This window comes from Pleurodeles waltl, chromosome 9, assembly GCF_031143425.1.
Source record: "Pleurodeles waltl isolate 20211129_DDA chromosome 9, aPleWal1.hap1.20221129, whole genome shotgun sequence".
Lineage (NCBI taxonomy): Eukaryota > Metazoa > Chordata > Amphibia > Caudata > Salamandridae > Pleurodeles > Pleurodeles waltl.
In genome coordinates, this window is record NC_090448.1 from 613,477,697 (window position 1) to 613,504,665 (window position 26,969).

The window sequence follows — 26,969 nt, forward strand, 5'->3', positions numbered from 1 at the left end:
TTAGTGTTCTTAATGGCTCCACGCTACTGGTATGGAAAGTCGTGAAAAGAAACTGATGTCAGCGGCAGGGGTGGTGCTTTTACACGACCGCAACGTCATCACAGCGACCATGACGGCAACGACGTCGATAGATGCCACCTGACGGTGCGCAGGGGTACTGCTCGAAGAAAAATCTCCAGATCCAGTCTGTTGTCTGGGAAAAATTCTGAGGTAAGAAATCTGCAGATAGAATATGTCTCTACCAGATATATCGTTACTGAAGGTAAGTAACTGTACTTTTTTTAAGGAGTGGTTAGGGAATTGTTGAAGAGACATGTTCACGAAAATACTTATGTAGTAGATGAAAGTGTACCGATTTGGTTTGGCCACATAAGCATGATTTCAAAGTCAAACTTGATGCTGCTGCTAATCCCACTCTGTATGTAGTGAATGATTCTGCTGATGGATGTTCTAAACAATATATTGAAGGCCTCATAAGATATTTTCCAAATTTGTTTCAGAAAATCTGGGGAAGAGCAAAAGGTCGAAAGAGCAGATCATTTTAAAACAGTGTCTCCTGTGAAGCTTGAAGTTAGGAATATTTCTATAAAATATTGAGTTGAAGAGATGATCTAAGATTTGTGTCAAAGGTGGATTATCAATCCCATAGAGTCACCATAATGGGTGTAATGTGTTATTTCTCTGAAGAGCTCAGAAGATCTAAGGCTTTGCCTCGATTTGAGAAGTCCTAATGATTATTTTTGGGTTGATTATTAGCCACTTCCTGATTTACATGAGATGGTTTCAGCCTTTGCAGGTGCTCAGATATTTTTAAAACTTTGGATCTGGCTAATTCACATCATCAGCTAAAACTAGCTGATGAGTCCAAGTACTTGACATCCTTCTGAAATACCTAAAGGTATATTACAATTCCTCAGAATTCCTGTTGGATTGGCTAGCCCTATTTCAGTTTTTCAACAGCTAATGAAGAACACTTTGGAGGGTTTAACAGGAGTAGTTCCTTTCATAGACGATATTTGATGTTTGAGTCTTTCTTTCAATAGGAACACAATAACAATATCAAGGGAGGTTCTGCAAGCATTAGATCGTGGTGGCTTGAATCTCAGTGCAAGTTTAGTAATCCGATGTGGAGTTTTTAGGTCACAACATTGGGAAAAAGTGGTATTCATCACAGAGATAACTTCGTTGTCTCCCTAATGGGTACACCTACATCAAAGGACCAATCGTATTTGTTTATAGGCCCAGCCGAGTTGTATTAAAAATTTGTTGACAGCTACTCAACAAATGCTGTACCATTAGGAGACATTTTGAAGAAAAACATTACATTTGAATAGTGGAAACAACTGGAAGAGTCTTTCTTATGTCTTAAAAAATAAATTGTGCATGCTCTTTGTTTACCAACTTTTGTATTTGGGAAAGAGTGTGTAGTTAGTGTGGATGCTAACAATTGTAATTTAGGAGCAGTGTTGACCAAGCATGATTGCAGTAAAGATTGGATGGTTGCATATGCATCAAAGATTTTGAGAGATTCAGAACGGACTATTCTGTCACAGAGTGAGAAATGTTGATATGTATGTATGGTAGTGGAACATTTTAGGATTTCTATTTGGGGACAAAATTTACTCTATACCAACCACAAGCTGCTGGTTACCTCAAGGCGGTGGATCTATGTTGGCAGCCAAATTGACTTGAAAGTTGTATACTTTCTAGTATAGTCTTGAGAAAGTTCCTGACCGAGCTTTCATGCCAATTGTATGTGTGGATTTTCTGTAAGTAGTGGGGAAGGGTTGCAGTTTCTAAAGGTGGAGCGTGCGGTGACTTATACCTATGGTGATGTGGTAAAGGGGTGTGAAACAGATATGTTGGAAGTTATGCTAGTGGATAAATGGAGGACAAATGGGAAATATTGTAATGTGTAAAGTAATGCAATATGTTGGTAGTGATTGGCCTGATGAGCGTAATGTAATAGGTTATTTGTCACTGCTGGAACTTTTGACAATTGTGCAGTAATAAAATGTGATGAAATTGTTTTTCCAGCAGAAGTACAAAATAAATTGTTTAATTTGTTCTAGGAAATTCCTCTTGTGATATCGATTACGAAGTGTAAAGCATGTGAATAATATTGGTGGTCCATGATAGATGGGCAGTTTCCTCCATGTTCAAGCAGCAACAAATATGTGAAAAATGTAGTGGTCGAAGTGCATTATGTGACGTTTTATGACAGTTCTTGGAGGAAACTAGGATGATGTTCTCGGTCCTTTTGCAGTTTTAGCCACGGAAAAGGCCTTTGGTATTGTACTTGTTAGTTACTTTTCTAAATGGCCTGATAGCATAATAGGGAACAGCCTAACAGCTGAAACTGGTATTGAGTTCTTAGATGATGTTTGTGGAGAAATTTGTGTTGGGCAATGGTCCAGAATTTGTAATAGTTTACAAGTGTTTTTATCCATGTGTGGTGTGAAGCTTTAGAACATTTCATTATATCATCACAAATCAAATGGTCGTCGATAGGTTGAAAAGAGTAGTAAAGTAATCTATTCAGTTGGTGGCTAGAAGAAGTTTGAACTGGGGAAAAGCACTTAAGGGTTCTTTGTCTTGTAGAATTACACCCAATAAGATTAATTGACTACCTTCTTTTGATTTGCTGCAGGGAAGGAAACATGGTTCAAAACTAATGCCGTGGTGGTTAAGAAAAGGGAAATTTTGAAAAGACTGATAGCTATGAGTCATAGGAAGGAGTCAGTTGGTGGTTGGGTGTGATTGAAATTACCAATAGGTGTTGATAAAGTTGTGCCCAATTGGTCAGATAACATTAGAGTTTTTGATGTTTCAACAATGCTGTGAGAGTGGAAGGAGGTAAAGTTTGGAATATGGTGAGGGTGTCACTTTATAGGGTAGTGTTTGAGGTTATTTTAACAAAGTGAGTCTCAAAGCAAGGTGTTAGGTTTTCCCCCATTGTAATATCAATAGTGGTGAATCTCGGGTGTAACTAATCAAGGAACTTGGGATGTAGCTAATCAAGATCACAGTGAAGGAAGGGATATCTGTAAGACAATCTGTATGATACTCTATTGTATAAGATTTTCTGATTGAATCGTTGATGGAGTAAGTGAAGCTGTAAGCCTTGGACAAAAGCGTATTAGACTGCTTCCTGTGAAATTGAGTGGTTGTATACTAGATTAGTTTTCTTTGAGGAGATGTTTCCTCTATAAGATTTTCTGATTGAATCGTTAATGGAGTAAGTGAAGCTGTAAGCCTTGGACAAAAGCGTATTAGACTGCTTCCTGAGAAATTGAGTGGTTGTATACTAGATTAGTTTTCTTTGAGGAGATGTTTCCTTCAAAGGATTTAGTATTAGAGTTGTTCCTCATTTGTGTTTTTCTTTTATATTCTGTTAAGGAAGGTAGATGTGTGGTATTGTGCTGTTTGTGTGCCTGAGTGAAGCGGAAAACAATATGAATAAGGTTGTATAGATGTTAGATGTGCTGAATGTGAGTGCAGGCATGCACAGGAAGGTAAAGAATGTGAGGAGTGCCGGTGTAATGGGCGATGAGAAGGCGGTTGGAGGGGGAGGCATCCAGATGGTAGTTATCCTGCCCTTATGTATTAGTGTTACTTGTACTTAGAAATAACCTACTGTGTGCACTGCATTGTCCATCGTTTCCATGAGAAACTTACTAAGCTAAGATGTTTATGAAAAAGAGACACCCAGGGGTTTCCAGGGTGGAGTGGCTTGGTTAGTTCCCACAACGTTTTCTTATTCGAAATGCTTTGCAGACCTCAAAAGATTTCTAAAATCGCTTCTTCTCAAAAAAATGTATCTAAAGTTCTCGAATATGCAGTGATCCACAATGTTTCTGTCGCCCAGCGTTCCCACATTACTCCTGATGAAAATGCTATCCTACTTGTGTTGCTTGGTGTAGTGCCTGCGACAGAAAAGACCCTAAAGTGCAACATAGAGACATTTGCGGTAGGGGGTATTTGGGCCTAGGCTTGCCCGCCACTCAGGGACACCTACCAGAAGTAGACACCTGGGGGATACTAAGGGACCTCATTACAACTTGGGCTGTCTTTGCCAAAGACCGCTGAAGCTGCGGGCGCCAATATGCCACCAGTGCTGGCGGTATATCTGGCTCCCTATTTTGACTTTTCCGCTGGGCCAGCGGGCGGTAACAGTATGTTACCGTCTGCTGGCCCAGCGGAAAAGTCACATCAACATTGCTACCGGCTCTTAATAGAGTCGGCGGCAATGTTGATGTGCAGCGGGTGCAGTAGAACCCGTTGCCCGAAATTCAGGCAGTGAAATGCGCGATGGGGCTGTGCCTGGGTACCCTAGCACTGCCCATGCCAAGTGCATGGACAGTGCAGGGGGCCCCAGGGGCACCCCGAATCACCCTTACCGGCAGCCTTTCCTTGGTGGTGTTTACCACCGTGGACAGGCTGGCAGTCGGGGACGTATAATCCCCAGGGCAGCGGTGCTGGGCCGCCGGTATGGCCGTGGCTATTGCACCACAGTCATAATAGCTGGCGGAACACCGCCAGCCTGTTGGCGGTGTTACCGCCAGGGTTGTGATGAGGCCCTAACCTAAATATTTTATTGCAAGGAATGACATCTTTCAAATGTTATTTTTCTGAATATACATGACAATACTGAGCTCTGTTTTGTCATTCAGTGTGATTCATAGTTTAATGTGAATATTTATGTAGGAATATTTATAAATTCTAGATTTTTTTTTTTTTTTAGGTAGAGATAGCCAAGTCCAGTTGATTAGTTGTGGGGCTGACAAAAGTATCTATTTCCGCAATTCTGAACAGGTAAGATGTTTCTTTTTCACAGTTACATTTTGGAGGTGTTTCTTTTGGTCTCTGATAGATAAATGTTGTAGTCATCTTTAAAACCACAGAACTGCCTATATCTTTCAGAAACTTAATTAATGAAGGATACCTAGCCAAATTATTGAGGAGAACATCATTAGGTAGAATGTGTTGAAATTCGAATTGTTAGTGCTGAAACCTTTGTTTATCACGGCGCCATATTACCTGTTTTCCTTTCTTCATTTGGGTAATCAGTTTGTGGTTGGGGATGTTAGATGCACCATGCTGGGACTTGAATGCATCCTGAGAACAGCTATGTAAGTTTAGTGAGTCGCTACTCATTGTCTATTAAAATGGATATCAAAGTAAAACATTGAGAAACTGCCCTTCTCTGTTGCCACATTGGCTCAAATCAAGTTAATGAAATCACACAATCTTACACATCTGACAGAAACCACACCATTCTGAAATAATCAGCAACACGGTGTAACTTGTAATATGTAGGATAAAGTAAACCAGATTTACATTCTAAGGATATTGTGAGTCATCCAGAAGTTCTCAGACTTCTGCTAGGTTGAGGTGCGAAATGTTCGGTGAGTTTCACATAGCCAGGGGGTGAGGCAGGGCTGTGACCTTGCAACATTCCCCTTCATTATCTACATTAACAACTTACAAAGCATTTTCGTGGAGAGGTACAAGCACATGCTCCAGATTGGGTATCCTTTTATTCCCACCCCTCTATGTACGGTTGATGTGGACCCTGACATTTTTCTTTACTCTGAACTCTTTTGTGACTTACAGTAGTGATTTGGACTTGAAAGTTAACTTGTGCAAGTCTTTTGTCATGATTTACAGGCTCTTTACACCCTGTTTTAGTATTAAGGGTGACTTTAGCAACACAAAAGGATGATGGACGGAGTGTTGAACAATGCAAACACTCCCCCCCAGTCACAGATCTGGGTTTAATCCAGCGTTCTTTTGCTCACCATGCCACCCCAGTTTGGACCCCGACATATGCAAACCAGTCTTGACCCTGTTCCTCATGGGAACAGTACAGCCTGAACTGGCAAGCCAGTTCCTCCCTGGACCGGAAGCAAGCATCCTGGAACCCGCTTCAGCGTATCACCCTTCAACGCCAGGCTAGCTTGAATCCAGTGGGCACAGGACCCACGCCTGGGCATACCCTTCCCACTTAGGGCAACTTTAGCAACACAAAAGGATGATGGATGGAGTGCTGAACAATGCAAACACTCACATCCAGTCACAGATCTGGGTTTAATCCATCGTTCTTTTGCTCACCATGCCACCCCAGTTTAGACCCAGCCATATGCAAAATCAGTCTTGACCCTGTTCCTCTTGGGAACAGTCCGGCCGGAACTTGCGTTAGTATTAAGGGTGTTCAGTTAGTTTTAACAAAGACATTTTCTTACTTGGAGGTGATCTTTGATTTGGCTGGCACCTGAAAACACCAGGTCAATTTAAGAAATGATTAATTTCTGCAGACCACAACTGCGCTGCTTCTTCCTCTAAGTTGGGTGTGAAGCCGATGAAGGAACTTTGTACCATTTATTGAGCCAAGTGTTTCTCAGTGGCCACCTATGGAGTGGAGACATAATGCAGCCAAGCTTCAATTGCCGGAAGATGCATGCCTGAGAAGATTCTTGTCAGTTCTTACCATGTGTATGTCCACAATTTGCCACAGTGAATTGGGCGTGGCCTATACTGAAGATGTTATAAGGCTACATCCATTTGTCTCGTGGCACAGGGTTTGGACAAAATATTGGAGGCACAGCTGAATAGGCGGATACTCCATGGTTGATTCTCCTTGGAATGGGCCGGCCACGTACCTTGGGTAGGGAACATTAAGATCTTGAGTGAAAAGCTTGAGAGTTGGCAGTTTTTTGATGACCTGGAGACTCTGACGCAGGTAAGCAATGCAAAACTCAGACACCTGTACCTTCAACATTTCGAAGAGAGACTGCCCTTAGTTACACATAAATCAAGTTATATGGTGTACTTTGCTGTCTAATGGAGATAGAGGCAAAGTAGGGTAGAAAGCCTACTTGTGCTGACAGAGCAAAGGTACATACAAACTCAATTAGACACAACATGCCATACCATATTGTCACATTCTTTCACTGTAATGATTGGTTGAGAATTTTGGATAATTGTCCTTGTGATGATAACTCCTATCAAAGCATGCTGATTTTGTGGTTTTATACTGCTCCTAGATCTATTTTGATCAAACATTTATTAAAGAAAAATTACATCAAGAGATGCTAATTTGCACTGACCTTTTTACAACAATTGCAATTATCTGAGGTTGGTTTTGATGTCTCATCAGACATCTGGCAATCAATACGTTTTGTGAAGTTCTCTATGACCGAACACACAGTTGGCTTCATAGATTCAGTAACTTATTATGTAGTAAGAGGTTTTAATTAAATGTCCACATCTCCGTATGTTTGTACTCTTGACATGACTATGGAATATTATTTTATGTGTATTGTACTTTTATGATTGTTACCATTTAAAATCGAATAAAGTTTCTGATTGATAGTAAAGGAGTATGTGAACAATAATATTTCCTTAAAATTGATTTCAGTGTTTAATGTTTTATAACTTAGGTTAAAGAAAAATGTTTTCCAACTACTTACAAATGATTACAAAATATTGTCAATGGAAAGCTAAGTTAATTATGTATAACATTTGATTTGTGGAAAAGGGCTGCTAAAGCATTTTGGATAATTATATCTTCATTATCTTTGTGAGGAGTGGCGTGTAACAAAGGAGTTCCAGAGCCTTTGTTACAAAATTGGAGAAAGCTTGCTCGACATCAGTCGTATGGTGCACTGTCTTCAAATTGATATAGATTGAGACTTGCTGGGGATTTGAAGCCAGAGGTGATCCCTGCTGATGCTTAGAGCTGCATAGAGTATCACAGCTTTAACTAACACTGACAATTTCCAGCGCAGTCCCTTTTAAAATGGGGAGCTATCTTACCACTGTTGAGTAGCCGACTAACTGTCAAGGAATGGGCAGAATGGACACAGATTAATATTTCATTTTCGGTGAAATGCAAGTTGTGCTTTATTTACTGTCATCTTATTACTTCTGCCCTCTTCTGTTTGAGTTTTGATTAGTCTGCCCCCCTTTCAGTTTCTTGATCCGCCAGCTAGAAGTATTTTTAATTATTTTCGGTGTGCTTGGTTTCACATTAGTGTACGTTCAGAATGCTAACCCACCGGGCGAGAAAAACTATTCATTGTAAAATTGAATTGCACATGAATATTTTCTGCAATAGGTGTAGCATATACGCCCCCCAGAACAGGAGGAGTGAGAGTTTAGAGTCCAGTTGGCTAGTCAGTTCAGGGTGTGTCTCAAATGCTTGCAGACAGCCATATCAGTAAAAAAGACAGGTTTACCTTCCCAAATTAACAGGAAACATTAATGAAGTTTCTGATAGCTACTTCTACTTGCCTACTTATCACATTTTGAATATCTATAGGTGCCAGGTAGGATCATGAAAGGTTTTCGAAGCTCCTTTGTGCCAGAAGGAGGAGCGGACTCAATCTCTGCACAAGAAATCGCACCCTGCTGGAATCATAAAGCATCCACCACAGAGCATCATCGCTGGTTCCTTTCTTTTGCTCTTTCTGAAGCAGATCTGAGGCTCTCCTCTCTTAAGAGATTTTCCCTCAGAAATCTAAAATTTAAAAAAACAGTGAGAGATTGGAAACTGACCCCTCTTAAGAGGTAGGGTTTTAGTCTTCTTGTACTTGAGACAAACAGATGTTCATTACTGATCCTGGCTCAGCCCTACCCCAAGTTTCTGGCGAAGGGTGTAGTTCCAACAGCATTCCTGCAAACCTTGTGGGAAATATTCAAGCGGGCTTCAGTCCTCTACATTGCTGGGCTCTGTTCAACCAGTGTTTATCCCTGCATCCATCCACATCACCCCAGCTCCTGTTCCCTTGTCAGCAGATCCATGGCCGGCACTAATGCTGATGCCTATTCCGAATCCACCCCCTCTGCTATCGCCACTGTCTTTGTCAAAGTTAGCAGCTGTATGACACCACATGAGATGCACAAAAGCACATTGAAGAAGAGCAAATCTGTGCAGGGTCCCGCAGCAGTACATTCAGCTAATGTTCAGTGGATGCTTTGGGAAAGATTTGGACACAATCCCAAAGGGAGATTACCAACAGCCTACACAGATGATGGCAATCACATTATGCATCTCTTTACACTTCATTCCTGTGACAGAGTACCTGCTATTTCAGAATGCTAGTAGGCTTGTTACATCCCCAGATGTGGATTTATGCCCATTTCCATGCTCTGCACCTGCAGATATAGCATCCCTTCATGCAGTTCTTACAAATGCTGCTTACCTTATTCAGCTACCGCTACCAGCTGCAAAAATGACATCCAACATTTTGACTGACATTTTGCAGCCTACAGTGGTGTTTGCAGAGCTACTTTTATTCTTTAATTATGTCTTTACGTGCCCCACTAGGGAAACGTGGAACAAACCAACATCCACACCTGCTGTTGAGTGGTGGCATGAAGATACAGGCTAGTAGAAACGAACCTGGTGTTCCCATCATTCCATTCATCTTTGGAGAGTGTAGTGTTTCAGGCTTCATCATGTGGTGAGAAGAATACAGACTCCTTAAAAGTTTGTCTTTCTGATTTCTACTATAATTTGACCTTTTGCTGGCCCAGAAGGGCTGTGCCTTGGGCACTATAAAAGATTCTGTGCCAGCGTTATCGGCCTTCTTTTGCTTCTTGGATTAGTCATTCCTGCTTAAGTCCCCAATAGTAAGACATTTTTTGAAGCTTTTTTAATCTTTATCCTCTCGCACCCCATATTATGCCTCAGTGAGATTTGAACCTAGTGTTAACCGTTTTTGATTTGGTCTCCATTTGAACCACTTCACAGGTGTCAGTTACACCTTTAAACCTTCAAGACTGTTCCTAATTGCGATTACCTCAGAGACCCATCAGCTGCAAGCAATTAGCACTCATTCACATGATTTTTCTTGGACAAGCTAGTACTCCAAGTAGGAGCTTCCTTTCATCCTGAGGTAGTATCCTCTTTCCATCAGGGGCATCTGTTTCTCTCTGAACCTTTTATCCTGCACCTTTTCCCTCCAAGGCCTAGGAGTGAGTACATCAACCAGCTCCTTGTTGAGCTGTGAGATTTTACAGTGACCACACTAAGGATTTCATATTGGATGCCAGATTGTTTGTTAGCTACACTGGCATCAAGAAATAAAATGTCATGCTGAAAAGTATATTATCTTTTTGGATAATTCTTTGTATAAAAATGTGCTATGCACTGGCAAAACAATAACACCTGAGTGACATTGTGCCCATTCCACCAGGGCCAAAGCTTGTACTCTGCCCTGGATAGGGGCATCTCTGTTGATATCTGTTGAGCAACTACCTGGGTTGCCCTTCACACCTTTGCAGAGCATTAGTGCTGGTATTCTGAGGTGGGGAGGGATGGTCATTTTTACATGTGCAGTGATTTAAGATTTCCTTGGCATATCTCACCCTTAATAAACTTCACCTAGGGGAGGTACTGCTTTGGAATCTACTTAAGAGGTGAGTAATCTGCAGATAGAAGTATCCATCAGAAGTAAAAGTTACTCACCTTATCTAATGATCTTCTTGGTGGATACTCTGTTTACCTCCAGATTCCTCACATCACCATACCCTTCTCCCTACCCTGACAGATGGTCATAAGTATATTTAATAAGGCCCCAAGTAGGATTGTCACTGCACTGTATACAGTTGATGCCTTTTCTCACCTCTGCCTCAAAAGGCACAGAAGAAATGGACGAGGAACCAAACTCCATGCCTTTGGGTGTCGGTGCCCTTGGGTGGGGTGTTTATGACTTGAGTGATGTAACCAGGGCACTGTTTTCAGCAGCAGATGTACTCTCGCGCAGAAGAGCTAAGAAAAGGTTTCCAGATCCTGTCTGGCACGTAGCGATGTTCAACAGGTGATGATCTGCAAGTAGATAGGATATCCACCAGAAATATCATTACTGAACTTTATCTTCTAGCACGGAAATTGAGTCTACATTGTGGTTAACTTGAAGTTGCTGACTTGACAAGTTCCCTTGTTACCTACCCATGGCCTCTTAAACAAAGCACCCTTCCTAGGTAGCCGACATGTGCTATAGTCTGCAGGTCAGTCTTTGACTCAATCCCCCACCTGGCCTTACACCTTTCCCTATTGACTACCTAAGTCTGACACTGTCTTTTTAAGGTCCTTCCGACTGCTTCATCAGGCCAGGATAGAACAGTGTCTCGGCTGTGAGAAAGATCATCTACCCTGCATAGCATCAGAATCCTTGGCACATCCGCTAAAACCTCTGCATCCTGCCCATCATACTCCATCTGGGTTTAATTTGCTCCTCATTAACAGAAATTCAGTATCCCACGTTGGGGCTGCTGTCCTCACTGTATTGTGATTCCCGACCTTGCAAAGTCAACTCCAAAACACTTACTACCTTTTGGCGTGTTATTGCTGTATGCATTCTAGAATGCATATAGCAGTGTAATGTTCGTCCATCAGGAAGTTAACACTCCTTTCATCGGGCACCTCTTGTCCACCATAACAAAATGCAATCTCTTGGTCAAACTATTGATTGACGACAACTTCACAATTTAAGCTGATTATCACCTTTTCCTCAACATTCATTGAAGCTTTTGAATTTTAGTGTTTCTCCTTCCTTCACAGTGGTTCTAATCTTAATAAAGGATGCTCAGGTGATTTTAGCTTCTCCATCGTTCTAGACTTTGGCCGCTTAAATAGAAGTTCAGTCTTTGTTCAAAACTTTAACTCTAATTCTTATGCCTTCCTGTTAACCAACCTTCTCAGAAGTAAGAAAACCCCAGTCCATCATCTGAAGAACTTGGTATAAGATTAGAGAATTAGTCTTCTCCAAAGTATGTCAGGCTAGTCACTCCATAATACATGAAAAATACAACTGAAGCCGTCCTTGATGCTCAGATCCTCAGTCTGAAAAACCCTAGATGCTCTTACAGATAAAGCCACACCAGACAGACACACAAAATATAAATGATTCAACAATAACCTTTCTGACATTAGAAGAAAAAGCAATGGCTTGTAAGGAATTTAGATGAAAGCTGGTAACTAAAAGTCAGACATTCTTGCTGCAACTATCGGTGCCGTACTTTCGGAGGTTATCATAAAACCAAATACTTCACTACAGCCGCAGCAATCGTAGAAAATGATGAAAATCTTCAAAAATTCACAGTGCACTCACCCAACACAATCACAGCCTGCAACACAATGCAGCTTCCGATGAACTTGGGGAAACATTTACCCTGCATATTCATGCCATCAAAGACCATGTCAATAAAACCTAAGTATACAACTGCATACCATCTACAACGAACAGCTGATAAAAATAAAAAAAGAACAAAAAAAAAAAAGAACAGCTCTGGGACAAAAAACGGTTGAGTTTTAAACTGGGACATAGCCTTAAATCTGCCCTGCTTTGGAATGGGGAATCCATCTTTAAAGACCTGGACCCATCAATCACCTTCATATTTCTAGATTTTTCAGCAGCAGTGGACCAACGCACTCTCATTTAGAGTTATACAGGTTTGCCACCTCCAGTCTGGTTGTGGCTTGGCTACTAATATTCCTTGCCAGTAGCTATAAAGATGCTAAACGGGGCTGTTTCTTGTATCGGACATTTGTTACTCATTTGTCTCCTGACCTCTTCAATGTCTACCTCAGACCGCCAGGTAAAATTTTGAAGAGCTTCCAAGTGAATCCGTAAATGCATCCTGAGACACCTAGCTCGTGTTCTCATCAGGGTGCTAAAGTTAGCTAATGTATTTAACATAGATATGCCCACTTTATCCATAACTGGATGTCTCAACGCAGATTCAGTCTGGAAGTGTGATTATAAGCTCTGCTTTAAAGGACAAATGATGGAGATTCTACATTTTGTATACTCATCTGCTGGAAAAAAAGGTCTGCCTTGTGAAAAGTCGTTTTTTTTAAACTTATGTAAACAAGCAGATAAAATACTGCTTCTAACTCCTTCTCTGACTGAGAATCTCAAACCATTAATGACCTTCTAGCTTGATGTCTGATTGTGCCAGCTCTCTTCACCATGGTCCCATTGTTTTGACCAGCAAAATCTAAACCACTTAAAACAGAGGCATACATGCATTTTAACATGATAATGCAGGATTCCAACCAGTCATGATTTGAAAGAGATGGGTTTACGGTCTCTAACGGCCATTATAGAATTCATAAGTCTACAGAGCCCTCTAAAGGCCTTTTGTACCTTTTAAGTTATGATCAGCAACTTAACAGGCGCTAGTCAACTCCTGTTCAAATACTGCAGTTCAGGAAGTTCCAAGTTACTGAAGCTTTTTGTTATTGGTGCAAGATGGTGGCACTTGTTGCTTGCAGTGGTCTGAGTAAACACAACATTCTGAGTTTTAGAAATGCATCTGCTTGTTCATTTAACTTTCCTTTATTCCATGGATATCAATTGATTTGCTGCAACTTTCTATTGTTCATCCATTGAAATGTTCTTTGCCACAAACCTATCTATGCCCTTTGCCAATGCTATTTCCAGCCCATGTTTGTATTGCAAATAAACCAGCAAATATATAGAAGATTGGGCGGACTGTCACGGCTTTGTGAGAGTGGCACTACAACCTCTCCACTGTGCTGCTCCACATCATAAGCACCCTGGGAAAGACTCTGGGGTGGCTGCCACTCACATTTCTCAATTACATTATTGCTGATGCAAAGCAGATCCTCTGCTAACCATCTCAGGCTGGTACAGTTCAAGCGTAGTAGTCCCAGGAGGGACTACTTGCTGCCTCGTCTTTTGGATTTCCACCTGCCCATGATACTTTGCCTCTCATGCCAAAGAAACCTCTATGCTGCAGAAGAAAACCCAGAGTAACCGAGCCTCAAGTAGTTTCACCCCATCAGAAACCAGAACAATTGCAGCCCAACCCTCCCACCCCCGACTGATGCAAGAGTGGCCTTAACCAAAGAACTCCTCTCCTCCAAGCGAGATTTTAAGAAAGAACTCTGAGAAGAACTCAAATCTGACATTGCTGCTTCTCTTTAATCTTTCAAGGCTGAAATCAACTCCCATCTGGTCTTCCTCCAGGCCAATATTGACTCAGTTGGCACACGCACACTAGATCTGGAAACAAAACATCAAGAAGTGGACAGCACTTAAGTCTAATATGGCGCACCTCGGAATGCTTTAATTCCCAATTGCAAGTGGCTCTTTTCAAATGCGAAGATTTGGAAAGCCGGACCAAGGGTGATTATAGTTGTGCACGTTGTCTAGCGGAGGGAGCAAAGGGCCCTGATATACAGGCTATCATAGTCGGCCTGTTCTCAGACATACTGGGTGATGATCCTGCAGAGGTGCAGCTGGGGCGAATACACGGGGTGGGCTCTCAGGAGATGGCAAGGGACCAAGAGACATCCTTGCCAAAGTGCACTCATTCAAAACCCAGGAGCTTATCATCCAGCAGCACGGATAAAAGACCACGTTTCCTTCCAGGGAGCGGTGTGTTTCCTTTACCAGGATGTTGCCCCTGCAATGTTGACACAGCGCCTGCAGTTTAAACCAGTGACGTAAGCCCTGTAAAAATAACAAATTAAATACGGATGGACTCTTCTGCTTGGTATCACATTCACAATGAGTTACACCACTTAACATTAGAAGACACAGCTTCCCTGATTGGCCTAACACTGCTGGCCTCCCCTGGCCCCATTAAGAGTGAAGGTGGGTGCTCTTCAGAACCCACCATGAAGGGCATGCCAGGAACATGGCTCCAACGGAGGAAGGGATGACAAGACGGCAAGAGATGAACACTAATTCCTGCTTTCCCATAGACCTCTTTTTACTTTTTAAATAGTAACCATTGAATTCATGCCACAAGGGCTCCTCGTATCACTCACACTCACCTATGCTTCTCTGCTATTGATAACCGGGGAAACTATAGTAACGCCACGGGGAGCTTTATCTGTCGCAACCCCATGGGCTCCACCCTACCTAATCCCGTGCAGGTGGTTTATGGTTGGTGGGTTTGTGTCCATTATGCACGTTAATTTTATCTTTCAGATGTGACTCATAGTTCAAAGAGAGCGTGTACTCCCTATTTTCTGGCGTTCATGTTTTTCGCTTGTTATTTTGGTACATGGATGGCCTTAAGATTCCATATTAAAGGGGGGAATTGGGTGGAAGGGGAGAGAAAAGATCAGCAGAAGTGCAATGGTGAGTGGCAGGGGCGTTTAGTTTTACTTTTTGTTCCCCTGAGTAGACTTGTTTGGAGTGTGCAGCTTTTAAACCACTATATGGTACTTAACATGTTAACATGGAATGTGAAAGGATTGAACTCTCCCAATAAACTCCACCAGATTTAGAAATACCTCCTTGATAGGTGCTTAACACAAAGCGAGTACCACAGACTACGTAATAAATCCCACCCTCTAATATACAAGTCGGCTGCCACCACTAAAAGTAACGGAGAGGCTCTTCTCTTCCACGCCTCGATTAAGTTTCAGGTCACGGGCAGCAAATCAGATAAAGAAGGGCAGGGATCTTGATGGTCAAGGGACTTATCAAGGGCTCTAATGTGCTATAGCCAAGATCTATGCACCTATCATGGGCCAATCTGAATTCCTCCTGTCCTTCCTCTCGCTACTGGGTGGATTTGCTGAAAGAGAGTTCCTACTAATGGGAGAATCTTATCTGATTTGGGATCCCACCCTAGACAGTACTTGCCATCATAGGACTCAAGCCGGCTCCTTTTCTAAAATTACAAAAGCGGCACTCCGCCAACTAGGCTGCACTGATGTTTGGAGACCTGCCCACCCCACCACACAATACATCAGATTTTCCCATACCCATTGCACCTATTCTAAAATCGATCACATATGTATTAGCCAAATCTTACAACATACCATACAAACCACCACAATACACCTCATTGCCCTCTCGAACATCAACGCTAGAAATGGTGTTGAAGTGGCAGTCCCCGAAACCTGGTTATAGCAGATGGTTTCGTCCTAACCTCCTAACACAAGTGTCTCCTCAGAGATGAGCTTCGCAAGACGATTAAGGAATATTTCAAACTGAACAAACCCCAAGACACTACCCTCTCTACAAACTGGGACGCCTTTAAGGTGATTATCAGTCGGAAATGCGTCTCTTTGACTTCTCTGACCCGCCAAAAAAACAGAGATCGACAAATGTTAGCTGCACAGCTTCTTCAGACCAGGGAGCCCATAAAGCCACACCCACTCTTACCCTACAGAGGAAAGTGATGGCATTGTGAGGAAAACTCAAAGCAATATATGCTAATAGAGCTGAATTGTCGCTCCTATGCCTCAAAAAGAATACCAATGACCAGGGCAATAAAGTGGGCTCACTATTAGCGCAACAATTGCAGATTAAGCAGGAAAAGGAAAACATAGTCCCGATACAAGAGGAGTCAGAGGCGAGCAACCGTACTGAGAAGGAAAAGGCTGATGCATTTAGGGAGTTATATAAACACCTTTACAACTCCAAACCAACAGATACTAGGCTACAAATGTCATACCTAGATGACGTTGCCCTTCCTCAGGTCCCCTCAGACCTTAATGAAGCCTTAAAGGGTGGTGGTACAAGCTTCTATAAGACACACTTACACTCTGCAGATCACCTGGCCCAACAGATTAAACGCCCAATTTTACAGATCCTTCAGCTCAGACTTGGTTCCTCACTTAACAGAACTATTCAATCATATAGCTGACTTCCCCGCAGTGACTGTCAAAGAATGAGGCCCTGATCTCTCTTATCCCAAAGCCGGGGGAAAATCCTCACTCTTGCACCTCATATTGCCTAGTTGCTCTACGTAATATTGTTGCTAAGTTGTACACTAAAATCATGGCCACCAGATTAGAGGACAGTATGCCAGAACTAATACACTCAGACCAATCTTGCTTTATTAAGGGGAGGGAGCCTATCATAAACTGCGACGGGTGATCCAATTGGGCGAAAAATCTGATAAATACAAAATCCTGGCATTCCTCCTAGCGCTAGATGCTGAAAACGGACTGAAAATTCCTCATCCATACTCTACGCCGATTTGTGGCACACTTTTCAGCCATGATTCAAACAAACTATGCTTACCCCCGTTCAAGGGTATTAGTGAATGTATCTGCCTCAGACTACTTTCACCTGGCCTGAGGAACAAGGCAGGGATGCCCCCTAACACCCTTGCTCTTCGTACTCTATATTGAACCTCTAGCAGCAAAGATACAGGCTACACCCTCTCTTTAGGGCCTCCCTGTTAGCTCATTTGAACACAAGATCTCCTTGTTTGCCGCTGACATCCTTTTGACTATTACTTCTCCTCAGACATCATTCGCAGCCTTGCAGAATTAACTTCTACTCTTCAAATCTGTGGCTGGCTTTTGAGTTAATCTTCATAAGTCCTTCCTCCTTAATTTGACCATCCCTCCAGCAATCATGAAGGAAATAGCAGCCTCCTCCCCTTTCCAATCGGCAAAGAAAGAAATTGCGTACTTAGGCATAAAGATTACTCTGAGAGTGAGCGATTATATAAAGCAAATTATCCTCCCTTACTCCGGCCACTAAGAGCAGGTATAAAACGCTGGGCTCCACTGTATATGTCTTGGCTCAGTTGTATGGATGCAGTGAAAATATTGCCACGTATACTATATCTCTTCCAGAGACTCCCTATTGAGTTAGATAAAGATATATTCTCCACCACCTGCACGCTGATACCGAACTTCATTTGGCAGAATCATAGAGCCTGCCTGTCTCACAAATTGTTAATGCTCAAGAGGTGATGGTGGTCTAGCATTGCTGGGCCTCGCATCCTACTATAAAGCTGGCCAATACACGTCGGGCAGGATGATTGGGGATGTCCTGTGGAAACCCGGGTTTGGTCGTCTGCACAATGCTTATCTAAGCACCCCGACTGCCGCTACGTTGAAAACTTGGGGTAATGTGACTCTATTACAAGGTATGGTGACTTTCCCCACCTTAAACACCTATCCTCTATAATGTAGCCTTCCTACCAGCACTTCTTCCGCGCCCATTTGACCTCTGGCTGGAAGGCAGCTGCCTAACTGTGTCTGATCTTTTCCAATGGAGGGGGGGGAACATACTGACATTTGAAATTTGCTATTGAGACATTAACTTACCCACTTCAGAGATATATCACTACACCCAACTAAAACACTGGGTCCTACAACGTAACATGCGAATGGCTGTCACCAGAGATCTGCTCCCTATTTAGCAGTTTGTGAGGCAAGCTTGGAGAGCGTGAGGGTTCATCTCCTTCCTTTATTCTCTCTTGATGTCTGCCACACATAAGTTCACTCCCCATCACGTCTCATTTTGAGAACATACACTTGGGACCTCTATCACTGATAAACACTGGCAGACGCTCTGGAGAGACATACCTAAATGTAACCGCTCACTGGGCTTTCAGGAGGCGCACTTTAAAAAACGTCCCAATTGGTACCTGCATCCAGGAAAACTTAAGCAAATATTCCCAAACACCTAAGATCTGTGCTGGGGGGTTTGTGGGCTCTTGGGAGACTTCAAGCATATTTGGTGGGATTGTCCAACCATACCACCCCTATTGGGCAGACAATTTAACTCTAATTAAACACCTAGTGGGCCTCCCAATCCTCTGTACTCCAGAGTTTGTTCTTTTAGGCCTTCGAAACCCACCCCTTTAACATCAAACACAGTGTGATTGCTCCATCCCATGTCTCTGCTTGGAAGCAGTCAGGATGGCCTTAGCCTCAGCATAGAAATAGCCCGAGGCACCCTCCATGTCACAATGGCACGCTCACCTATGGCAAGCCCTTATGATGGAACAAATAGCAGACATATTGGCACTAAATCTACAAAAATTCAATTTAAGGAAACCAGATATATGAAATTCTAAAGATTAATGTAAAAATATACTTTTCAAGTGCCTAAAAGCAAAAAGCATCAACCACAGATATCTAGTCGCGCTTGACCATGGCAAAGTCAAAGTTTGAGACCGACCATGATAGAGCCCAAGTTGGATACACTGAGCGTTAGTCCTCAAAATCTCACCTTCAGACGTAGTTTTTTTCAGGAGCTTTTTCTCTTGGCGTCAATCGAGTCTCCTCTGCCGGCTTGCGATGCAACGTCGGCTGGGCTCAGAGGGAGATTCCGGTTAACTCCTGGAAGTTTTGTCGATTGGGGGGGGGGGGGGGGGGGTGGAGCTCTGGAGCTTCAGAGGGAAGAACCTGAAATTTTGGCTGGGTCACAGTTCGACGTCGCCGGCTTGACTCTCGTTGACAAGTCAGTCACCTTGTGGACCGTTTTTTCAAAGTTGTTCAAATATTCTGGATCTTCTTCCAGTAATCCTGTTTGTTTTTTGCAGTGTACATACTTGATCCAGGGTTCTAGAAGTTCTAAGTTGCACCTTGGGAGTTGAGACTACTATTCCCCGAGTGCATCTTGTCAGAATCCTCAAAAGGCCACTGGACGCTGGTCAGCTGGTCTCTTCTTGCACAACTTGATGCAGGGTCCCTTGGTAGCTCCTCAGTACCTGTTGCTTACAAGGAGTCCACTCCTGGATCTTTAGAAGCAAGGCAAAGTAATTTCAGTGGTGAAGCCCAGAGTGTGCAGCTGGTTCAGTCCTTGAGGGTGCAGTCCTTCAAGTTCAGACTGGGGGTCCAGCAGGGCAGTCCTTATTTTTCTGATCTTCTTTGGATCAGAGTTGCTGGGCAGTGATTCCATATTTTTCCTTTCTCCTGGATTTGCAAGCAGGGGGGCACCCCTGACCAATGGGGTGCAGGGTGCCATCCTCCGGGGTGACCACTTCCTCAGAAGTATGGCACAAATCAGTCAGAGAAAGCAAACTTTTTCAAAAATCCAAGATGGAGAAAAACTCTTCTTGCAGGTTACATCTGGCTGAGCCCACCCACTGATTTGGTTAAGTTTCCCTAACACACCCCCTTCAGCCCCTATCCTAATGTAATTACTGGGCTTCCATCTGGCTAGGGGGAGAAGGAAATGGGGGAGGCCTACTTTCTGTTTCAGGCTGCTTTCCCTTCTTTGACAACCAGTTTGGCCACCCTCCCCCCTTCCTGCTCTGCCATCTGCTATAGCAGTTCTCCTCCCATCAGATGTTTCCTTTGTTCCAGCCCAGGCCGCTTCACACCTCATTAAGATAGCTTGGCTCAGGCTGTCAGGGGCTGACTAATCAGGAAAAGGCACTACAGGGCTGATTTTAGTAGCTTTTAGAAATAGTTTTAAACTCTTTCCCTGTATAGTTACAATAAATCTAACATTGACAAATTGGTTAGAATAAATTCAACAGTAAGTTGCTATCAAACATGACATATTCAGCTCTTTCCTAGCTGAAATGGGACTATTTTAAAATAAAGCCTCCCAGTGTTAGCCTATGGAGCCAATGTACTATGATGGGGAAAACAAATTTGGCAGTTTATCTCTCACCAGGGCTTATAAAACACCTTTTATAATGTTGCTACTTATATTTACACTGCACTTATCCCTTGGGGCACCTAGGGCAGACCTTAGGGGTGACATATGTAAAAATAAGGTTGTTCAAGACTGTGCGAGTACTTTTAATTCCAAAGTCGAATTTGAAGTTAATTTTATTTAAAAGCAGCCAGCAAGGCAGACCTGCCTTTAAAATGACACCAGAAACCACAGCAGTGCATCCATGGACGCCCTACCTCCACTGGGGTCCCTAAACCTACTGTATACTAGGGACTTATAGGTAGGTTGTTAGAGCCAATTATATTCATGCCTGATTTGCTTATACCTTTTAAATGGAGCACTGGCCCTGGAACTGATTATCAGTGCCCAGGCCACAGCCAGTCAGTAACCACCAGTATCAATCAAAAAATGTGGGGTATCAGTGCCAAAAGGATGACTCTCTCACGGCCTTTAATTTATGTTCATAGATTCCTGAAGGAAATAATTTCAGCAGAACTCATCACTTGGTGGAGAAAACAACATTGTATGACATGGATACTGATGTTACTCAGAAATATGTCGCTGTTGCCTGCCAAGACAGAAATGTCAGGTGAGTCTTCTATTTCTTTGTTAGTTTGAACATACCCAAAAGCCGCTTCCCAAATAGTCTGTTTTTTTTAGCACGTACAGTGTAAAATGTCTTAGCTATTCCAACTGAAATGGTTCACTTCTATTGAGTACATGGAGGTGAGGACTCTTTAACTTTCTTTACTTTGAGCACATAGTGACTGTTGCAGGATTGGCTCAACCTCATCTCCTTCATCATGCCCCAGGGGTACTTTGGAGTGCTCACTGGACACAATAACATCCGGATCAAAGCGGGACCTCTGGCCCGGGTTAAAAGTTGAGAGGGTGAGTTGAGTCTTATGAGGGATAGCTAGAGCAGGAGCCGAGCTGTGGGACCTGAACCAAAGTCGGCTGAGAAGACACGGGACCCAAACCAAGCACTGGCAGAGAAGACGCAGGAGTGGAACCGAGTATCAGAGAAGTCGCGGGACCTAAGCCAGGTGCCTAGGGGGAAGATGATGGACCACAAGAGGGAAGAGTGGAACCACCGGCTGCAGGAGAGTCACTAGTGAGTATCCAACAAACTTAAGGGGAAAGCTGAATAGAGCAGAACAATGCCCGTACCCCCCAAGTTCTAGGAGGCATATGGCTAACCAAGGTACGGTCACTGGTATGGAAGGGCAGTAGTCAGCCAAGAAGGAGGTTTAAATGTGGGGGCGACAGGGATGTATAGAAGGGAGGAAGGAAAAGAGATGGCCGTAAACCAGAGTAAAAACAGGAAGCCAGTGTGCATGTTACCTGAAAGTAGTTAAAAGAAAAATAGAGAGATGCCACCCTACTCTTAGCAAGCTAGATATTTTGGTTAAATCAGCACCAGCAGCCCGTTTGGGATAGAAAAGGTTTGAAATGCTGCCTGAGGGCGATTTACACGTTCTCCCATTCCTCCCACATGTGCACTCCCCTCCCTTGCCCTCTCGTATACCCAGAACCTTACTTGATTCCAAATTTCTTATCCTCTGTTCTGAGGTTCTCCTTAAATGGAATGAAGCAGACGAAAGGTGAAACCTGAGGGAAAGAGAGAAGAAACAATGAATTAAAGACAGAATCCAAACCACATAAGGAATAACCAGAATACTGGAAATGTAACTCAGCTTGATTAACAGCCTTTACCTCAGTTCCTAATAAAAGTTATTACAACAGCTTATATATCAGAGAGGAGTCATATTTTGTGGTCACTTTAGAACCGGTGCAGGGTGGGAAACAAATTGACCTGTTAACAGTGGTATCAGAAGTGGGATTTTCAATAGAGAAAAGCCAGACAAGACGGAACCCACTGTCACCCTTGACGATATAGTCTGGCAGCTAGCAGAATGAAACATTAATTTACAACTCATAATGGAGGATCAGGCTAAGGCTGCTCAGAAAGATAGGGAAAATGTATAGGATGCTCTAAAATCTCAGGCGATGCTTATTGCAAACAATCGGCTGTTACACAAAACTGCGGTCCAAAAATTAAGAGACCATCAAGTGCTAAAGTGCATCCTAATGATCCTAATGTGCCAAGTTCTGTACTCCAAATGTATCACGTGAGGGAGGATACAAATTACCTTTTTTTTTCTTTCAAATTTTGGATGGGTTGCGCGTCTTCCACCTGGCCTCATGATAGATGGGGTCAGTATGTGGCCCCTTAGTATGCGAGGGAGCTGCAAACAGCTTACCAAGCCTTTAATCCTGGAGGAGTTACACCATGGTATGAAGTAAAATAGACCATTCTGTTACAATGGTGAACATTATAGGTTACGGTTCCAGAAGGAGAAGCGAAACAGCCATGATAATCACAGAGCATTATATTATGTTTAAAACCACTTAAGTTCACAAAGGAGGAAATAGTCAATAAGAGTTTATAAGAACAATATTTAGGCGCCCTCCTAAGTAGTACTCGAGGGTGGGTTAGACAACACCCAGAGGTGACGAGATACTCAGCCATTGACCTTGTCTGCGCCTGTCATAGATCCACGGACTTCAGAGCATCGCAAGCTTGTGGACTGGTGACTCTACCAGCCCCTGCTAAACCTACGGCTCCTATGAAACAAACTCCCCTACTGTCCCAAGACAACTCTCCTGTTTTCAGACCAATTCCAAAAGAGAGAGGACAAGGCCCACAATCCTTTCAGTGCGCTTAGTGGGACCACATAGCATGCAACTGTACCGTAAAAAACTCAGGCCTCCGAACTCCTGGAAGTGGGTCTGTCTAGGGGACGAGTATTATGCACAAACGGGAAAAGCCCAAAGTTTATAAAAAAAATAAAAATAATAAATCATTGAACACCAACTCCGGTTATAAGCATTCTGACATATTTTCCCCAGTACCCGGCAGATCGCCTTTAGTCCAGCATGATATGCAGACCAAAACAGGAAAAGTAGTCCGACTAAGACCATACAGAATCCCAGAGGCAAGACGACGGGTGGTGGAAGAAAAGCTTAAAAGAATGCTAGAAGAACCATCCATATGCCTCTGCAGGTCTTCTGTCGTCTTCGTTCCGAAGATAAATGGCATGGTGAAGTTTTGCATTGATTTCTGACAACTAAACTCCGTATCTAAATTAGACACCCCATGCCCAGAGTCGACGACCATATAGAACAACTAGGGGCTGCGCGGTATCTTACCACGTTGGACCTAAGAAAAGGGTATTGGCAAACACAGCTCACACAAAAAGCCAAGGAGAAGACAGCATTGTCCACTCCCTCAGGTCTTTGTCAATTTAAAGTGATGCTGTTTGGAATTCATGGTGAGCCTGCTAAGTTCCAGAGATTGATGGACACTCTGTTGAGACCTCACCAGTCGCACACTGCAGCATATCTTCACGATATAGTTAAATACAGCTCATCTTGGGAGTCGTATTTACAACAAGTTGAATCCGTCTTGGCTACCCTAAGGACAGCAGCAGGCCTGACAGCAAACACAGAAAAATTACCCTGGCTAAGGACTCCAAGTACTTGGGGTACACGATCGAACAAGGCACCATCCAGCCTCAGATAGACAAAGTAGAGGCCATCAGAGAGCTACTGTACCCCACAACCAAACTGGAAATCCGTTCCCTTTTAGGCTTGATAGAATATTGCCGGCAGTTCATTCCTTGATTTGTGAACAGGCTGCTCCCCTTACAGACTTGTTACAAAATAAATGACCAACCAAAATAACGACACTGACCCCACAACAGCGTGCTAGCTTTGATGTGCTAAAAAAAAGGGCACTGTGTACATCTCTTGTTCTATGATGTCCTGAGTATGCCAAACCCTTTGTCTTACAGACTTATCTGATTGCGGTCTGGGGGCTGTACTCTCTAAGCCTCATGACACAAATCATCTGCACCCGCTTGTATATATTAGCCGCAAACTCTTACTGAGAGAAACGTGATATCCTATTATTGAAAAAGAATGTTTAGGAATAAAATGGGCAATCAAATCCTTACAGTACTATCTTTTAGGCTGTCCCTTTACCTTATTGAAGGATCATGTCCCATTAACATGGTTAGCACGTAACAAGGATACAAATACAAGAATCCTACGTTGGCTCTTAGCATTACAACCCTTCTCCTTCAGGCTTGTCATCTTCCAGGGAAAGAGCTGGCCAATGTTGACTTCCTTTCACTGATGCCACTGTCCTCATGGCCTGATTGGCCATGCCGGTAAGTGGGATACTGTTGCAGGATTGACGCAACCACGTCTGCTTCATCATGCCCTGGGGGTACTTTGGAGTGATCACCGGTAGGCGGCCATAACAACATCTGGGTCAAAGCAGGACCTCTGGCCCAGATTAAAAGTCGAGGAGGAGAGGGCGAGCAGAACCTTATGGGGGATACCTGGAGGAGAAGCCGAGTCAAGAACGAAGACGAGGGACCCGAACCAAACGTCGGCTGAGAAGATGCTGGGCCAGAACCAAGCATCATTAAACTGAAGGAAGAAGGCATGCCAGTAAAACACCAGTTAAAGTGGATGCTTATGAGTATCTGGGACACATTTAGCAAGTTAGACAAGGAGCTTTGTGAATTTGGAAGTGTACAATGTGGTTGTCTCCTAGTGTGGTAGCACTCAAAGAAACCAAGAGTTGAGAATATGCATTGACCTTGGAAGTTAGAATAAGGCAATTTGAATTGATGGGCATCATTTATCTTGGATTTTTTAAATGAGTGTAAAAGATTTTATTTGAAACTGGGCCTGCATTCGGTTTATCATCAAATAGTTTTGACTGGTTTTGTAACGCCAGATTATATTTTCCAGTACAGTAGGATGCTGTCTGGCCTTGCCTGACTGTCAAAGTTCTGAAGGGACTGTGTAGTGTACTAGAATTCCAAAAGGATATCTTGGCCTTTGGAAAAGATCAGGATGAACACACTCGGAGAGGAGCTGTGTGTTATCAGGACTGAGGTTGCGTACGGACAAGTGTGTGTTTGAGGATGAGAAGATGAATTACGCAGGTTTCTGATAAAATAACTGCACCATACCCCAGTTTGTTGAGAGCAGTTGAAGGTCTGTCATTTTCTGTGGACAGCAAGCATCTTCTGGTTTTATTAGGCTTGCTTGAATTGAATATTTTATAACTATTTGTGAACCTTTCTACACAGTGTTGAAGAAGATTGCTAGATATGTTTGGTATAAGGAACAATATTAAAGTATGCCTCTTGAATGATGCTGCTTTTCCTAATCCCTGTATCCTTGAGAATGCCCTCTACATTACTGTTGATGCTAGTATTAATATTGGAGTAATCAAATCCAGTGCACACAAGAATACATTCATACACAAAAAGTTTCATCACCATATGAGAAGACACCCAACGTGAACTCTTAACACTGACACATAGATATGTGGTCAGGCTGGCTCTGGTACCTCAGCCTTAAGTTACTGACTGACAGGTCACAGGTGGGATAATACTTAGCCGGCAGACAAATGCGCAGACAGGAAAGCTTAGGTCAGATCCTACAGATAGGCGCTGCAACAACACAATGGTCCTAGGAGATTGGCCCCAATAAAACACACATGACCAGAGGGGTGCATGCATTCCCAAAAACACAGTAAAGTTAGATGCCACATGTAGTTAGGAACACTTAGCCAACCAGAACATAGCACACGCAGCAACCACACGTTTCAGGCCTTGCATCTGGACACGTACTCACTGGCCTACATTGTGTCAATGCAAGGTCAAGGCCCACCTGCATTTGTTATCTGGACCTCATTTACTACTCAGTGACAACTGTTCACATTCCTAAACAAAAAAGGAATGTTTTTTATTGTATGGTACTCGGAACAATGTATAAAAACCTACTGCAAACTGATGTTCAGTGGGAGACAGTCCTAAGACCCCGGTTTTGTAATTGCTCTCCCGGCCATAATATTTAATTAAACAGATTGTTCCGGTTTTACCAGACCCCTTGTCTTTTTTTTATTTCTTTTTTTTTTATGTTAATTTACATTTGAGCAACATTTTGGTGATCCAGATAGGATCTGATTGGTTCCTCTGATCTGACTGCGACCAAAGGAAGGGGATCCCGCCCGGACGGATTCACATTTGCGCAACAAGAAAGGTGAGCAGACACTGCCCTTGATTTGAAATTCTGCTGAATCCGTGGGGCGGAGGCCCATCCTGAAGCCGCTGTCAGAATGGTAAGAGACTACATGAGAGCCTTTGTGCTAGCATTTGGCATGTGGCAAATTAGGAAAAAGCATAACCCACGTAAGGCATGGAAGTCACTTTTTGATATATATTTTTTTTATTGTACGCATCAAAAAAGGTGAATATTGTTTTGAATCTTTTTTTGGTTTTGGTTTTCTGATCAGTTGGACTGCTGGGTGCAACAAAGATGGTGCACATTAGGCCCTGGGTGTGACATAGGGTCAGCACCTCTGTTGTAAGAGGTGCCTTTCGCTTGGTCCCTGGGCATGACACAGATGGTATGCATAGGACCTGGTTGTGATATAGGTGTCCGCACCTCAAACTTGCTATCTAGTCTAAAAGGGTATCTCAGTGCCACCGGTTTCTTAACACTGTTGGT

At 43.1% G+C, this 26,969-nt stretch overlaps 1 protein-coding gene across 1 annotated transcript in view; it reads left to right on the forward strand.

The window, feature by feature from the left end:
• WDR62 (WD repeat domain 62) overlaps window positions 1-26,969 on the forward strand; it is a gene marked incomplete at its 5' end in the record, with an annotated part of 926,258 nt that overhangs the window by 277,119 nt on the left and 622,170 nt on the right. Inside the window, 2 exons of the mRNA XM_069207611.1 lie at window positions 4,745-4,815; window positions 20,840-20,961. Of these exons, the coding sequence (XP_069063712.1) occupies window positions 4,745-4,815; window positions 20,840-20,961 (193 nt within the window). The remainder of the gene's footprint in view (window positions 1-4,744; window positions 4,816-20,839; window positions 20,962-26,969) is intronic.